Source organism: Physella acuta, unplaced genomic scaffold, assembly GCF_028476545.2.
Source record: "Physella acuta isolate Inbredline_101_S28 unplaced genomic scaffold, ASM2847654v3 ptg001162l, whole genome shotgun sequence".
In the NCBI taxonomy this organism is placed as follows: Eukaryota; Metazoa; Mollusca; class Gastropoda; family Physidae; genus Physella; species Physella acuta.
Genome location: NW_026732679.1, coordinates 303,695 through 322,286, shown reverse-complemented (window position 1 = coordinate 322,286; position 18,592 = coordinate 303,695). Strand labels below are relative to the sequence as shown.

The 18,592-nt window shown below is 36.1% G+C and overlaps 1 protein-coding gene across 1 annotated transcript; it reads right to left on the bottom strand.

Moving 5' to 3' along the window:
- Positions 1 to 49: 49 nt before the first annotated feature.
- LOC131956576 (uncharacterized) lies at positions 50 to 18,042 on the bottom strand. The gene is made up of 12 exons (XM_059321096.1): positions 17,863 to 18,042; positions 17,291 to 17,634; positions 16,863 to 16,973; positions 16,394 to 16,452; positions 15,920 to 16,072; positions 11,443 to 11,601; positions 10,550 to 10,757; positions 9,272 to 9,523; positions 8,130 to 8,243; positions 7,782 to 7,850; positions 7,147 to 7,264; positions 50 to 229 (listed from the first exon to the last, which is right to left on the bottom strand). Exons 1-12 carry the CDS (start codon positions 18,040 to 18,042, stop codon positions 50 to 52), a joined length of 1,947 nt encoding a protein of 648 aa, XP_059177079.1.
- Positions 18,043 to 18,592: the final 550 nt, after the last annotated feature.

Genomic DNA, 18,592 nt, shown 5'->3' with positions numbered 1-18,592 from the left:
TTATTTTATTTGCTTATACGTTCCCGTCACAATCAACAATTTGTTTTTTTCAAAATTCCAGAGTTTTGGTGATCTGAACGGGAATCTCCGCTTGAGTTCCAGTGCTGAAGTGAATGTACGTTATCCCACAGCAGATGACATTTTTGCTGATTCTGATCATTCCCAGCCCTATCGTCTGCACCCGATTCTTGCCTTGTCGGTCTGTCGATAGTGTTATCCTCACCTGTGTCTAGAAAATTTGCACACTGAGTTTAGTCTAAACCATATAGATTTTGATGCGTGAAGGTGCGTGCTAGTTTAAATCATAAAAACACATGTGTTGGGTGAGGTATTACAGCAATAGAAACAGAAAAAAATAATTCAACGCCAAGGGTAGACACAGGTACAGAATAAATATAGTCAGCTGATTGGCTGAAGTGAAGTGGTGGGTTCAAATCCCGCTTGGTCATTTACGCTGTCTTTACCCGGACTATATTCTGTATCTGTGTCTACCTTTGCCGTTGAAATATCACATGTTGCTCATATTGCTATTTCAGTAACGACGTCTGCTTGCATCCCCACTACAGGTTTTACAGCAGTGATCATCGACATCAACAGCTTAGACAAATGAAAATAGTTGTTGTTTATAGAAAACCCGAATTACACACACACAATACACACCATACACTGGGTACACACAACATGACCTAGAACCTAGCAATATCAGTAAACACTAACACAGATGTTATACTTTATTCGCTCTGTGATTTTAAAAATGTGTATATGTAACAGGTAAATGTAGATGAATGTATGTTTCGAATGTGTATCTTAAAAAAAGGCGATATGGATCTAAAATGAAAGGTGGGTGTGCGCATGCACTAAGGAAAGGAAGCGAGAAGTAGATAGCGCGGGAAAAACATGGCGATGTTTGGGAGTGAAGGCGATGTTCTTATGAACCAATAAAATTATGGAAATTACAGGAACAAGTGTTGATTTTTGTTTTGAGTTTGTGCCATGAAATAGGTAGGAGAAAAGGCTATGACATTTTGGTGTCAGAAGTGAGCGGTGATCCACACCGTAAAGTACTGGACTAATCTAGATCTAACAGATTTTTAAATATTTTTGACATTTTGGTAATTGAGTAATTTTCTGCATTAATATGGAGAACTATGCCAAAATTATTGAGTTAGCTGACTCTTTAGGATACACTGGGGCAGGGGCAGAAAAGGCCAAATGGGTTGAAGATAAAATAGCAGAAAAAAAATATCGGATGCAGCTGAAAGGGAAGAAAGAGCTTTAGAGAGGGAATTAGCTAAAGCTAAAATAGAGGCTGAGAAAAAAAAAGTTAAAATAGAGGCTGATAAGGAACTAGATCTAGCTAAAATAGAGGCTGAGAAGGAAAAGGTTAAAATGGAGGCTGAGAAGGAAAAGGTTAAAATGGAGGCTGATAAGGAACTAGATCTAGCTAAGGCTAAAATAGAGGCCGAAGACAAAGAAAAACAGAGGCGACATGAGTTAGCATTAGCCAAAATTAAAAGTAACCAATCTCAAGACATCAATGTTAACAAAACGGACAATTGGAAGCCTAAATTCAGAGCATTTAAACCACAGGAAGAAAGTGTGGAAACTTACTTAATACTCTTTGAGCAAACATGTAAGAGTTTTAATTATTCATCTGCTTGGAAGGCACAGACTTTATTGACTAATTTGACAGGAGAGACTATTGCCATAATAGCAAGTATGTCTGAGGCTGAAAAAGAAGACTATGACCTAGTAAAAGAAAGATTGATGAAACATTTTGGAAAGACAGAAGACTATTACAGGAAGACTAAACGAGATGCTAGAATTAACAACACTGGTGACATAAAACAGATCATTTTTGATATTCGCAAGCACATGAATTAAAGGCTAGAATTGGCAGAAATAGATTTAAAGAATCCTGAGGCAATTATTGAACTTAACCTGATAGATCATGTTTTAAATAATGCAACAGATAATTTATTCACTTTTTGAGTGAAAGAAAAGTTAGGACACAGAAACGATTAATAGAGCACCTTAATATTTATAAGGATGCACATCCAGGGGCTATTTTGGACAAAAGAGAGCAGTGAGAGATTTCAGCAGCAGTATACAGTAGAAACTCTGGCAGGGATCAAAGAAGGTATGGCAACAACAATAGAGATAGAAGTAATAGTGCACCTGCCAAATGGAAACCAGACAGATATAAATATAGCAGAAGCACAGAGTGTTACCACTGTGGGAAAACAGGACATGTAAAGTCTGAGTGTTTCAGCTTACAAAATAGAGATACATATCTTGGCAATAATGACAGAGGAGGTTATGCACCTAATAATAATTACAGAAATCAAAGTAATTATTACAGACAAGGACAGTATAGTGGACAAAGTAGAAATAAATTCCACAATCAAAGTAGACAACCAAGAATGGGACCAGACAACAGGGGAGAAAATAGAAATAGTAGAAATAACAATCAGGAGACATCAGCAGGGGTAGAAGGGTCAGAGACGGTGACATCTGTTAGACAAAGCAATACAACACTGAAGATGTTCCCAGCTATAGTAAACAACGTCAGAGTAATGTGCCTGAGAGATTCAGGTTGCACATGCATTATTGTTAAGAAAAGTCTTGTAAGACCAGAACAGTACATTCCTGGCATAATGAAGATGACATATGCCAACAAGAAATTTAAGGATGAGTGTGAGATAGCAGTAGTTGATATAGATTCTACTTGGCTGAAAGGTAAATATAAAGTGGCGGTCATGGAAGAACCAATAGCAGATATGATTATTGGGAATGGAAAGGAGGTGAACGAAAGTAATGAGGAGGATATAGATAGATGGGAAAGTCAAATTGGAGCAGCGGTTGAGACAAGAGCACAGAAACAAGCAAATCAGGGAAGTGGGGACAATGAGGAAAGCAACACAGAATTAATAGAAGATATAAATGAATGGATTAAACTTCAGGAAGAAGACAATACTCTCAAAAATATACTGAAAAACATTAATACAAGTAACATGAATGTTAGGGGATCTAAGTACACTAAAGAAAATAATGTTTTAGTCAGTAAATATATTGATAACAAGAATAATGAAAAGACTCAGATAGTGGTGCCACAAACTATGAGATCAAAGATATTACACCAAGCACATGACAGTCCATTGGGGGCACACATGGCAGTAAAAATACATTTGAGAGAATAGCTGAAGATTACTACTGGCCTTTAATGAAGGAAGACACAAAGAAACACATACAAAATGCACCAAATGCATAAGACTTATTCCTGTTGATGGGAAACATAGTGCACCTCTACAGCAGACAGATAGAGTTACAAGACCATTCCAAAAAATAGCAGTGGACATGGTTGGACTTTTGGAACACCCTACTTCCCAGGGCCACAAGTTCATATTAACTATAGTGGATTGGGCAACCAGATGGCCAGAGGCAATACCAATTAGAGAGATTACAGCTGCAGCTATATGTGATGCTTTGATGGGTGTATGCACAAGATTCGGTTTTCCTGATACGATTTTATCAGACAATGGAAAACAGTTTAAAGCCAAATTAACAAAGGCATTCACAAGCTTCTTGAATATTGCACAAATACATAGTACCTATACCATCCACAGGCGAATGGGATTAATGAGAGATGGAATAAAACACTGAAGATTATGTTAAAAAAGGTAACAGAGGATCACCCAGGTGAATGGCACAAGTATTTACCTCAAGTGCTATTCGCATACAGAGAGACTAAACATGAGTCAACAGGTTTTTCTCTTTTTGAACTGATATATGGGGTAACGCCAAGAGGCCCATTAACTTTATTGAAACACAAATTATTAAATAAACATGAAGAGGAATTTGATCCTCATGAACTAGTAAACCAGACTAGAGAGAGAATAGTTTATGGCGTCCAGACAGCCCAAGAGAATGCACAGTTGGTCAGTGAAAGGCACGGAAATATAAAAAACAAACTTAGATATTTAAGAACTTTTGAAAGAGGAGATTTAGTTTTTGTCAAACTGGCAGACAGAAAAAACATAGAAGTATTTCAAGGACCTTTTGAAGTAATCAAGAAACTATCTGATGTAAATTATGAAATAAACATAAAGGGAAATAACACTCCTATACACATAGACAGAATAAAGAAATTATATGTAGAGCCGGAGAAACTGATAGAAGAGGAACATATGGCCTGTACTATAATAAGTGAAAGCTGTAATACACAAGAAATTAAGACTAATCATATCCCAGTGAATGAGAAACACATAATAGACAAAATAATAAATGAGTACAAGGATGTGATTACAAAAGAAATGGGTTTTACTGAAACAATTCAACACAAAATAGAATTGACTGATTATAGTGCTATGAAAGGGAAGCATTACCAAGTACCAGTTGCTTATAGAGAAGCTGTTGAAGCAGAACTGGATTTGCTACTTTAGTCTGGGCAAATAGAAAGAACAGAATCAGCATACTCATCACCCATGGTGATGGTGAGAAAAAAGAACAACAAAGTAAGGATATGTTGTGACTATCGAGAGTTGAATAAAAGGACTAAGATAGATGCTGAACCCATGAATGATCCTAAAGACATTTTGGAAACTATTAGTAAATCCTCAATTTTCACCACTTGTGATTTGAACAGAGGCTTCTGGCAAATAGGACTGGAAAAGGAGTCAAGACAATACACCGCCTTTACATCAAGAAAAGGTTTATGTCAATGGAAGGTGATGCCGTTCGGACTTGTGAATAGTACCGCCACGTTCCAAAAATTCATGAAAAAATGACAGAGGGAATGAAAAACCTGGTCTTCTTTGTTGATGATATACGCATACATAATAACACATGGGCAGAACACATAGAAGCACTAAAAGAGCTACTAGAAAGACTTAGAAAACATGCGGTTTCCATAGCACCAGAGAAACTGCATGTGGGAGTAGATACAGTAGAATTCCTAGGATTTATGGTTGGAAATAAAGAAATTAGACCTACTGAAGGAAATAGGGACAAAATATTAAATATCAAAACTTCTAGTACAAAGAAAGAGGTGAAATCATTGTTAGGACTATGTAATTTTTATAACATTTTTGTAGATAAATATGCTGAACTTACTACTCCTTTAAGAGAATTGCTATCCAAAGACAAAGTTAAACTAGTATGGATACAGGAATGTGAAAGTGCTTTAAATAAAATAAAGGCTGAATTCATGAGTGACAAGGTACTGATGTCACCAGATTTTAGTAAGCATTTCACTCTTTTTACTGATGCATCAAATATAGCGTTAGGAGCTTGCTTAATGCCTAGAAACGGATAATAAATTATACCCAGTACAATACCTCAGCAGGCCATTATCATCAACAGAACAAAGATATGCAGTGATTGAGAGAGAGTGCCTAGCAATTGTGTGGGCATTGAATAAATTACAGAAGTAGTTATTGGGAAGACACTTTACTCTTCGAATAGATCATAAGCCATTGATCACAATCAATAAGAAAATGATAATGAAAAGCAAAATAAATAGATGGGCACTGATTTTATTAGATTTCAAGTTTGAGATAAAAACAGTAAAGAGACAGCACAATACATTAGCTGATTTCTTATCAAGACAGATTGAAGATGAAAAAATAAACATGGAACTTACTAAAGAAAATAATAACCTCAGACATATCAGCCAATCCTTATAAGGAAATTTTGAATAATGCAGTATGTGATGTGTACTTCCAGAGAACATTAATATTTTTAAAATGTGAGCAAGATAGGAACAAGTCATAATATTACTTGCATAAATATGTTTTACCACTATTTTAATTTAGTAATGAAAATGAACATACATTTTGTTGTATTTCTGTGATTTGTATGTATACTGTATATCTTGTTAAGTAATAAACATGATTATGGCAGTATGAGTTGACAGATGTAATGACCTAACTGACTCATTGTAACATTTCTCATTCATCTATTATATTCTCTTTTTTATCTCATTATGTATGATAGCTATGTACCATTGTTTCTTTATTCCACATTTTCAGTGCTATGTGTTACTGCTATGTGTTATTGAATTGCTTTATTTGTTTAAACGGCCAATGTGAAAAAAGGCCTTTGTGCCTACAATTGTAACCGTTGTTTGAATAAATTTGAAATTTGAATTTGTTATGATGAGGAGTTGACCTCAGCCATTGAAGTAGGGAAATCAAGGATATGATTTACCCATGGGAGCTATTACATAGCTATGATTTTGTTCTACTAAGAAGAGATGTTCCTTAGTTAGATTCATATGTTATTATTAAACTAAGAAGGTTTACCTTAGTTACAATTTTCTTTAAGGGCTATACTTATAAGATAAGTGAATCTTTGCATTTTGCGATGTATTTTATGAATATCATTGTTTTAATTTGGTAAGTGTACATATAAAATAATGTAGGATATTCATTAGCAAGTTTCTTTTTCAACATGATTTTCATTTAACTGTTACATGTATAATGAAGATTTTATAGTGAATGTGATGTATATATTAGAAATAAATAATGAATGTGTATGTAACAGTTAAATGTAGATGAATGTATGTTTCGAATGTGTATCTTTAAAAAAGTCGATATGGATCTAAAATGAAAGGTGGGTGTGCGCATGCGCTAAGGAAAGGAAGCGAGAGGTAGATAGCGCGGGAACAACATGGCGATGTTTGGGAGTGAAGGCGATGTTCTTATGAACCAATAAAATTATGGAAATTACAGGAACAATGGTTGATTTTTGTTTTGAGTGTGTGCCATGAAATAGGTAGGAGAAAAGGCTGTGACAGTATATAAGTAAAAAGAAAAAAACGTTGTTTGTTTATTTGAAAGAGACCTTAGCTGTTCTTTTAGGTTATTGAAATAATAGTGAATTATTATATATTTAATGATAATCGTTTTATTTCATGTTTTATTATATTTAAAAGCTTAGTTTAATTATTTGTCTGTTTTTAATTTGGAGTTAGTTTTTATTTTTGTTCTTACATTATCTTAGATTAATCTGAGCGTCGCTTAAATATATGTATTTGCTTAATGTCGTTACACTAGTAAGTAGGCAAAATGATTATTAGATCTAAACGATTGTGTTAATATTTACTTTGTGTTTTCGGTAATAGATTGGCAATAACAAATAATTTACCCTTGGTACTGTGGTGAAAATGAGAAATTTTGATTTGAAGAACGGCACTCGAAAAAATGGGCGGCGTCGACTGGAAACTTTGATCAGCTTGCCGACATGTAGGATGTCCACGAACACGCTGAGATACACAGATCAGTGAGAGGCAGGATTAGATTTAGTTTGATTATTGATTTTTGTGTGTTTGTGTGTGTGTTTGATTTCAGTGTTTATGTGGTTAAATGTGAGCTTAAGTTCATTCGAAATATGAATGGTAAAGAAAGTTAACTGCACAGATTGAATGGTTGTCTATAGTCTAATTGACTACTGAATGATAGATGAGGCGCTTTGGAAATCCAAGCACAAAGCTTGGGTAGTAAGATCCGGATAAGAAGGAACATATGTTGCCCAAGTATCAGGGCCTCTCTCTCACCACATGATAAACCCAGAGGACAGATTAGATAAAATATAATCAATCAATATTATAAAGCCTATAATATAAAACGGTCACCCATAATCTTATAAAGCCTATAATATAAAACGGTCACCCATAATATTATAAAGCCTATAACATAAAAACGTCACCCATAGTATTATAAAGCCTATAATATAAAACGGTCACCCATAATATTATAAAGCCTATAACATAAAAAAGTTACCCATCTATTGGACACTTCGCTGAGCTATCAATGCCAACTGTTTTGAAAAACTTTTCGATTTCATACATGCTAAAAATACAACAACAAAAAACTCTTGGTTTAAAATGTACTTTTTATATAATTAATGTAATAATAAAGCTTATTAAATGAATCAGTACATCAATAATATTTTGCTTTTTTTCTGTCACTCTTAACACTCTCTCCTTCCTCCCCCGTCATCGTCACAATTATCAGCCTCAACCTCAAATAAAACGTCACGCTTCAACACACGCCACTACAAACCCCGTCCGAAGTACAATTAAACAGATGTAGCTTTGTTGTATTTTTACTTAAAAATAAATCACTTACTCCAAGCCGGTTTTATACCCAGCTTTAATGAGTGTACAGGACACGTCACTATATGAGTTGATCATTTTCTGGGCAATCAGGTCTTTAGCGTTCATAAGTGCTTCCATAGTTGTTCTGAAAAAATATAAGTCTCACATGTAAAATTTATTTTTTTGAATAAATCAACGACACTGAATAACCCGGTATCTGATATAGTAACTGAAATATCAATATAAATTCGCGTATAAAAAGAGCACATTCAGCTTCTTTATATATCATTGTATTGTTTGTATAAACCCAGACTCCAACAGAATGATTGTAATTTTTTTTTCTTTTTAAACTCTGTTTTTTTTATACTTGTATGAATAAGGAGAAAATTTATTTTTACAGTTGAAAAAAAACAACATGTAAACTCAACTTAATTCAAAGTATTGTGTTAAGCAGGAATTTGAAAATGTTTCTCCATTTAAAAATATATGTATTTTAATGTTTCACATTACATGTTGTGCTCTATACACCACATATATTGTGCTATACATACCCCACATATATTGTGCTATACATACCCCACTTTTATTGTGCTATACATACCACACATACATTGTGTTATACATACCCCACATATATTGTACTACACATACCCCACTTATACTGTACTATACATACCCCACTTATATTGTGCTTACATACCCCACATATATTGTGCTGTACATATAAGATCGTTGTCAACATTCTACTATCGTATATTTTCATGCGTCATAGTTAGCAACATAAAGACTTGGTGAAAAGAAAGTGAGGGTTGCTTAAACTCTAAGACACATGTCAATTGGTTTATAACATACTAGAGCCACGCAATTTCCTTTGGGGCAGGAGGTTTGTTTCTACCAGTTGGATCAAAATGCACACGTTTTTTGTTCACATTCTACGCATATTGTAGATTTTCTGATGTCAAAGTTCTATTCAATCTGGAATTCCCAGTGAGTTTTAGTCGTGCATGAATTTGTAATTCCACAAGGCAAGTTTTCGATATCCGGGATAATCCCATTAAATATTGTGCATTTATATCGTGGCAATTTAAGGTAGGCTCTGTTTGAATCGTTAAAACATTGATCATAAAGAAATAGGTGGAAAAATAGCTTGTAAAATCAGAATGACGTCATTACCTAATCCCCCAAAACTTAGCCATGCGGTAGAAAACTCGTGTAAGAACTCCACCGTTGTAGTGTCCACTTTTACGGTGAAGCATATCTTCCACGACCTGCATTGAAGGCAGCTCAAGGGACCGGATTCCTAAACTGTCATTCTTTACCACGGTTGCCAATCTCCATTCAAACATCCCGAAAATGTAAAACTCCACAGTTTTACCTAGGAAGTCCGAAAAGGATTCATCGAAACCACTTCGAGCTATGGTGGGACTAGTGAGGGAACGAGAGAGTTAAAAAGCTTGTTATTAAAACGTTTTTTTATGAATTTGTTTTCAGTACTTTACATGTTTTATTTACAATAGTTACATGACTAAAAACCATTGTCAAGTTTATAGCTAAAGTTTCAGTAAAATATTATGGGATGGCGTAGTCTAGTGGTAAAGAATTAGACTGCTGACCCGACTAAAAACCATCGCGCGACTATTGTACGTGATGACGCGCTTTCGACAAAGAACCCCCCTCGCTCCACGCCCAACACGGCCGTGATGACGCGTGTGGATAGAACTGCCTACTAATTCGGTCCAAATTTTTAATTAATTTATTAGGCATCCAATTAAGTCAAATTTAATGTCATAATGCATTGTCTTCATGTCTTGACCCACGTTCCAATTACGAACCCTATTTGTCAGTTAGAAGTGTCCGAACTTTTGCTCAGGCGTTTCGATCTAGACAGACAGACAGACAGACAGACAGACAGACAGACAGACAGACAGACAGACAGACAGACAGACAGACAGACAGACAGACAGACAGACAGACAGACAGACAGACAGACAGACAGACAGACAGACAGACAGACAGACAGACAGACAGACAGACAGACAGACAGACAGACAGACAGACAGACAGACAGACAGACAGACAGACAGACAGACAGACAGACAGACAGACAGACAGACAGACAGACAGACAGACAGACAGACAGACAGACAGACAGACAGACAGACAGACAGACAGACAGACAGACAGACAGACAGAGGAAGTTAGTGTAATGAAAGCTTGTAACAATCGTGGATTTTGGTAAAGTTAAACGTTCACAAAATGTAAACAAATAGATATGCATACGATATATATATATATATATATATATATATATATATATATATATATATATATATATATATATATATATATATATATATATATATATATATATATAATGATATTTGATCGAACATACATTGGTGCAACACTTTTTGCATCGACCACAACCTCAGCACATGTACCACAACTTACTTTTGAGTTATATTTGTGTCTGTCCCCAGCACCATATGACCCAGCTCGTGTCCAACCACGTCAGGAGCGGTGGCGTATGACGTAGACACACCGTCCCCATCGCCAAACAACAGGTGGGTATTATTTCTCTTAGCGTTCGCCACATTTTCGCCGTAGTGTACTCTCACCGTGATCGGCGGATTCTGCAGCTTAGTGTAGTTAAACCACTCTGTGAGACAGTAATCACTAGCCTTTACCGATCTCATGTTTGGTTTTATTTAACGTGGGTTAGGGGAAAATATCAACAGTAAAGACAATCATCACTAGCCTTTACCGATCTCATGTTAGGTTTAATTTAACGTGGGTTAGGGGAAAATATCAACAGCAAAGAATAGCTTGTGTTCAGGTAACATAGTATGCAGGATGTAAAAACATAAGCGTAGCCGAATTAAAATTCATTATCCTGGGATCCGCACAGAAAAAGAGATTTTTAGAATATAATTTTACATTTGTGCAGGACTTCTAAATCTAAAGTGTTCTACCTACCTTCTATCTGTTGAACACAGTATACAAATGTCAGTGTTCTACCTACCTTCCATCTATTAAACACAGCACACAAATGTCAGTGTTCTACCTACCTTCCATCTATTAAACACAGCACACAAATGTCAGTGTTCTACCTACCTTCCATTTGTTGAATACAAGACACAGATGTCAGTGTTCTACCTACCTTCCATTTGTTGAATACAAGACACAAATGTCAGTGTTCTATCTACCTTCCATCTATTAAACACAGCACACAAACGTCAGTGTTCTACCTACCTTCCATTTGTTGAATACAAGACACAAATGTCAGCGTTCTACCTACCTTCCATCTATTAAACACTGCACACAAATGTCAGTGTTCTACCTACCTTCCAACATCCGCTGTGCTTGTGTAGCGTAGAAGAAGGCGTCAAACAGAGGCGACATGGCCCCATTGGGACCGTCCAGATATGCCTTGTTACAGTCAAACTCAAGGGGCTCTTTCTTCTTCTCAACATCAGAAATATTCACGCCACGAATGTCTATTCCTGGAAAACGTTTGATTTCTAAAAATGGTTTGTAAGTTTATAAATATGTATTTATTTCCGTAAACTTTCAGTATTTAATATAAGCGTAAATTAAATAATCACTAAACTCAGGTTATATTTACTAGATCTATATTATTAAAAATCTAAACATCTATATATCTATGTGTATATATGTTACGGTCAAAGCCCGAAGTCGGCCAATGCACGGATTGGCCGGCCAATGCGCGCGTTGGCCAATATCGCCTCCCATAGGTCGGTCAAAGTCCGAAACTTTGCTTCATTTCGGCCTTTGGTGGACCGACCAAAGTCTTAATTAGAAGATCATCTGGCTAGGGACGACCGGCCAAAGTCCGAATTAGAAAGTCATGAGCAGATTTTGTTGTTTTTTTTATGCCGTAAGGATCATGAAATTAAGTCTTTATTGATTATTAATTAAAGTAAATGACAGAAACATTCAAATTTTGTATTGTACTATAGTCTCAATCAATCAATATTATCATTTGTTACAACAAGTTGAACTTGTATGGCATTTAGAATTACATAGCAGCTTGTTATTTTTACACAGGCAGCGATTTGTTGTGCACTTAGTTGTGCAATTGCAGCGAGTGTAGCCTTGGCCCCCAGTCAATGATTGTGAAGATGCGATGGTTCGTAGTGATTTTTCCTCAGTGCCAACTGACGACAATAAGAGCTGTTTTTCATGAAGAATTGAAAACTCACTTCTAGCATACAGTTGTTTTAGAACACCATGTTCCGTTCCTAATTTGTAGAAACCGCCTTCGACGCTCATGACAACTGCAATCACGCTTCGGGGATCACCGCGACCTCTGTCAACATCTGGAACACGGATGCGTACATTGTCAACCACTTCACCATCTTTAAATTTTGTATTTGATGTTTTAAGCATCTTAGCACCTTGAGTTTGCAAGCCAGTATGAGCTGCTGACCTGTGTTCCATGATGTCTTGTTTGTTGTGATACAATCTGCAGGTAATGTTCCCTCCGTACCCTTCGTCTGCTTCATTGGGTATTCCACAAATAGCATGGACATCGTTGCCACAGGATCCAAAAGAATGAGCTGCACTACAATGTTTTTCACAAACTATATAGAATCTGTTGGCCACATTATTGTCATGCAACTGGTCTGGACGTTCCGCCACGGCAGCAGATGTGTTAGCTGAGGATGTCGTTGCATTTATAGCAACCTCCATTTCTTGTTCAATGTTCTCAAGATCTTCCTCAGTAACTAATTTATCGAGAGCCTCTCTTGGTAGATTTGAAGTGCTAAGTCCCACTTTTGCTTTGCATCCAAACAAGGCTTCGTATGGCGATTGTTGGATTCCTTGATGAAAAGAACGATTTTTCATAAATTGAATGAATTTGAGACTCTCAGCCCAATTAGCTGATTCATTTATTTGCATCCATGTCATCATCATGTTTTGAACATCTTGGTTGGCACGTTCGACTGAACCTTGGCTTTGGCTATGCCTTGGTTTTCCGTGAACTAGTTTAATTTCAGGCCACATGTTCTTTAGCTCAGAAATAACTTGATTCACAAATTCTTTGATGATTGTCTCACCTCGTCATCATGGAGGAGGCTGTCACATACAGTTGTACCCCAAATATGGAAACTAACATGGATTTACATTTTTTTTCTTTTGACAGCCATCTGCTATGTCTGTCTCATGGTCTGACGGCCCTTTTGATCCATGTCGCCTTGCATATAGAATGCTATACAAACAAGAGCTAAACAATACGTTACTCACAATGAAACCGCACCCAGAATAATGAAAACGCGATCACAACTTAGTCTAGATAGAGCATTGGCCGGCCAATCCGCGCTTTGGCCGCACTTCGGGCTGTGACCGTAACATATATTAAAAGCAATGTTTGTGTGTGTGTGTGTGTGTGTGTGTGTGTGTGTGTGTGTGTGTGTGTGTGTGTGTGTGTGTGTGTGTGTGTGTGTGTGTGTGTGTCTGTCTGTCTATCTGTCTGTCTGTCTGTCTTTTATGCATTACTACACCTCTCATCACATCGCCGTGAAACTTTGGGAAGTTGTTGTAAATATTCCTGGGAAGGTCTCTGCGGAAAAAAAATTTCAAATTCGCAGGGGTGGCGCCCCGGCAGGGCGCGATTTGTTTTTTCTCTATATACGGTATATAAAAATAAAAGTCGATTTTGGTTTGACAGCGATCACCCTATAGCCATGACACTTTGGAGAGTTCATTATAACACTCTAGGGAAGGGTCTGTAAAAAAAATCATTTTTAATTTCACCAGGGCGGCGCCAGGGGAGGGTGCGATTTTTCTCGATATACGGTATATAAAAATAATAAAAGTGAATTGCGGTGACACCGTTCACAAGATCGCCATGAAACTTTGGGAAGATGTTGAAAATATTTCTGGGAAGGTTTCTGCGCTAAAAACATTTTCATATTCGCAGGGGTAGCACCCCGACAGGGCGCGATTTTTTTTCTCTATATATGGTATATAAAAATAAAGTCGATTGCGGTCTCACAACGTTCATCCGATAACCATCAATCTTCAGGGACTTGATTAGAACACTTCAGGGAAGGGTTCTGTAAAAAAATCATTTTTATTTTCGCAAGGGCGGCGCCACAGGAGGGTGCGATTTTCTCTATATACGGTATATAAAAATAAACGTCGATTGCGTTTTCACGGCATTATTCCGATCGCCATCAAACTTTGGGGAGTTGATTAGAACACTCCAGGGAAGGGTTCTGCATTTTTTGTTTTTAATTTCGCAAGAGCGGCGTCTCGGGAGGGTGCGATTTTTCTCTATATGTGGTATATGTAAATAATAAAAGTGAATTGCAGTGACACCGTTCACATAATCGCCATAAAAATTTGGGGAGATGTTGAGAATATTCCTGGGGATGTTTCTGCGGAAAAAAACATTTACAAATTTCCAGGGGTGGCGCCCCGACAGGGCGCGATTTGTTTTCTCTCTATATACGGTTTATAAAAATAAAAGACGATTGCGGTTCGACACAGTTTATCCGGGTGCCATAAAACTTGAAGGGAGTTGATGAATACTCCCGAGAAGGTGTCTGGGGTAGGGGGGGGGGAAGAGGGTGTGGTGGTGGGAGGGGGATTTAAATTTTGCATGGGCGCCCCCCGGTAGGATGCGATTTGTTGCCCTGGTCTTTCCCGTGAACGCTATGGCGACAACGTTCGGTCTAAACAGTGTGATAGGATGGGGCGTTACAAACACTCACTAAATAGAATCAGGCGTGTCCGCCGGCGCCCTGAGAGGGTGCGATTTGGCTGCAAACAGTTTCGGCGCCCAAAGGCTCATATGGGCCGCCGAGAGCTATGTAATACGTTTTATTTTAATAATCAGAAAAATTAACCAAGGTTAGATTAACTGGGATGTTTCTTTTTGTCCATAAAAAAATCCAAACAGTTTTGACACTTTGCGAATGATGCAATTTGCATCTATTTTTAGACAATCCAATCAGAAATTGAGATCGAGCATCTAATAATAGACCAATAGTAACGCTAACATATTGCATCAGTCAGACTGATGTTTAAAACACGTCAAATAATTTGTTTACGTGTTAAGAAACAATCCTGTTCATTTGTGTCACTTTATCAAATGAAGCACTCTGCATCATTGTTATCAGAATGCTATTTGGCACTCTGGGTTATCCTATGAGCACGATGGCGCCTGTTAACGATGGAGCCAGGGGCCGTACGCAGCGCCTATGCGGTAGTGTAATCGGGGATGGGGGGGGGGGATCCTGAGAGCGACCCTCTACGTCCCTGACACATGGGCGGTCACTGAAGTGTGTTCTACCTCATTATTTCGGCGAGTGATTAATGTATACTCAAGGTTTTCATGCGGTAGTGTAGGTAAACCCGTGTCCCGATATTTATCCAAGCGTAGGCATTGTTTACATTTAAATAACACAATTTTAGAAAACAAGGTCACGCGTCTAAGAATATAGGATTGGTAACGCATGGATGAAACCCTTCTTATATATTTCTTCGGACTTTCTTGTACTCCCGCGGCAACGCGCGGGGGTTGGTACGCTAGTTTATTATAAATGAAAAGTATTTTTTTTTAAATGAAGAATTCTACTGAAGCACAGCTCGAAAAACAAAACTTTAAATCATTAAATTCTTAACATAAACAATATTCTTGATTCCAATGTAAGCATTTATATACCTGTATAAACATGACATACGATATTAATATAATGCAATAGATGATTTCAATAAATAAAATAAAAATTTATTAACTGTCAAACTGAAATGATATGCTTAAATTTTACAAACGTATTTTAAACAAATTACCTTCCACATATTTATTCTTTAAAATGCAATTTTTTGTTACATTTGAGAATGTGGTCTCCAGACAAAATGGTTTCCTACCAAAGAAGATCGGTCCCTGAAAAGCGCTGCCCCCTATACCAAAAGCACGATTTTCACAGGGACCTCCAATGTCAACTTTAATATGTACATGTAAAATAAACATTTTTAAACAAACACATTTTAAAGTCCTATAACTATTTAGAATAAATGTGACGGTAAAAAATGGCAATAGACCTACTTAAAAGACATTACAATTAGCTAAAAGTATTTTATTTACAATGAATTTCAAGCTGTTTACAGTACCAATGAATGTCTATGGTTTTAAAGTTTTAATCAAAATGGATATAACAATAACTTTAAAGTTATTTCTAATGAATCATCATCAGATTTTGTATTTGTTTTTACTAAAGTATTCAAAGAAAAAAAAACCATGACATAATTTATTTTAAAACTTACTTTTATCATAGCTGACTCTATTAACACGATGGTGGCATTTATCAATTCTGTAAATCATTCTGTAAAGTAAAAAGATAAAGACTTTCAATTGCTGGAAATTTTTAATATAATTTGTCCCTTTATTGCATATAGATATGATAAATTTAATTACTATGTCTTTTATAAAATGTTTTTGTTTCTGGTTCAAAACAATTTCTGCATTCTAAATTCGTACATAATTGACTCAATTATGTATCTAACATTTTTGTTAGGTATTTTCACACTTAAGACTACTAATATAGCAGGTAAAATGTAGCGCTATTGTGTTTTGTTTTTATTTTAATAAAAATAAAAATAAAATATATGAAATATTCTAGTAGCGTGAAATATGAAACATGATTAAACTTATTCAATTTGTTCTCTAGACTAGCAGACGACTCTCCCACTACACCATGCCACCGTACAGATACAAGGTGAAGGAAAAACCTACTTGATAAATCCACCAGATGTATACTTGTAAAGGTAATACTCAACCTCCTGTGAATCATCACCAGTTACCTTCTCAGCCTGACCTGCTAGTTCAAAATAGTCGTGCTCAATGCTGATTAGAAATAGACAGCAAATCAACTTAGATTTTTTTTTCAAAATAAAACTGGCAAAATTACTTTTAAAAATTTCATGTACGAGTTTTAATAATTTAAATAATATTTAAATATTATTGATATAAAATCAAATTGAAATGTTTTATTTTTTTTTTAAATGCAATTAATCATTAACAAAAAACTAAGATTAGATATTTTACATATACAGTTATGATTAACTTTAACACATTTTCAGTCCTAAACAATAATGGTAGAAAGATTTCCACGGAAGAATACAAAATCACGAACAAAGTATAATTTAATGAATAACCGTTACCGTTTAATAAGTATCAGGGCTCTTTCCTTTGATAGTGTGCATATCTTTTCAGATCTTTTTCTGAGTTGACTTTTTACTTCAATTTTTGTTTCGTCATTTCTGACAACTTTGCTGGGTCCGTTTTGTAACTCTATGTCATTTCGCGTCACTATAATGTCATTTCGTATGTCATACGCATCTGTCTGCTTTAAGTCGTGAATGTCATCAGTCTGTTTGTCGATGTCGTGGCTGACATTTAGAACCAACGTGTGACGTGTGAGAGACACAGTTTTATTATCATGAATCCTTCCAACAAGTCTCAGTAACGTCCAAATAGCTGGGACGGGAGACTGCTGTACATTCACCTAGAAATTCAGTAATAACGCATTAGTACCATTATTTCTTGCTAAGATTAGAAGTAATATTCTCCACTAAAACTATATAAGGAGCTTTAAAAACTTTAAAAATGTGCATTTTTTTTATTTAGACAGAAAAAAAAACCGATTTAATGTATTGTCATATACATCATTGAATTTAATGATACTTTGGAACGTTTAAAAAAAATCAGCCACGAGTAAAGCGCCACAACAAACCTTTTCTGTGCTGTTACCTCCTGCATTTGTAAACAATGACACATTAAATCCTTGAATATTCTCATTTGTATTTATACGAAGGGTTTTGTCCTTTATGAACTTTAAAGGAAAACTTGTTAATGTGTGTAACAAAATATTGACAAGTAACGTTATCTTGAGAGAAATAGCCGTTGACTTCATTGCTACTAGATCTAGGTGAAATTTAGAGTTTCTATGTACGGATACAATATTGTACTATACACTATACAACATCCGTGAAAAAAGAAAATTGAAGTTTTATTTCAAAATGAACCAGGACTTAAGAATAGATTTTCTTACAAGCTCCTTTTGTTAACGGTATTTTATCTGATAACGTAAATTGGATTTGAATGAATCCATTTAGGATCCATGAACAGAACGTGTTAGCTATGTTAGGTGTGTTAATTTCTGCTTCTCTGCTGCACTATGTATGTATATCAGCTTACGTTATAATATGGAAATAAAATCAAATTTAAATGGTGTAAAGTTGGAGTGGGTAGAGTTCGTGTTGTCTCTTTCTCTTTTAATTAAAGCTATAGATGACATCAATGGGCGTGTAGTCTTCCATTATAGATGAACGTCAAACGCCAGGTATTCGTAACCAAGGTCAGCCACCTAGAACCTAGGGGATGGGCGCAGCCACGCGACACTTAGCCCTAGACACACGACTCTGTTGTGCCCCCAAACAGTGGCGTAGGCAGGGGGGGGGTTA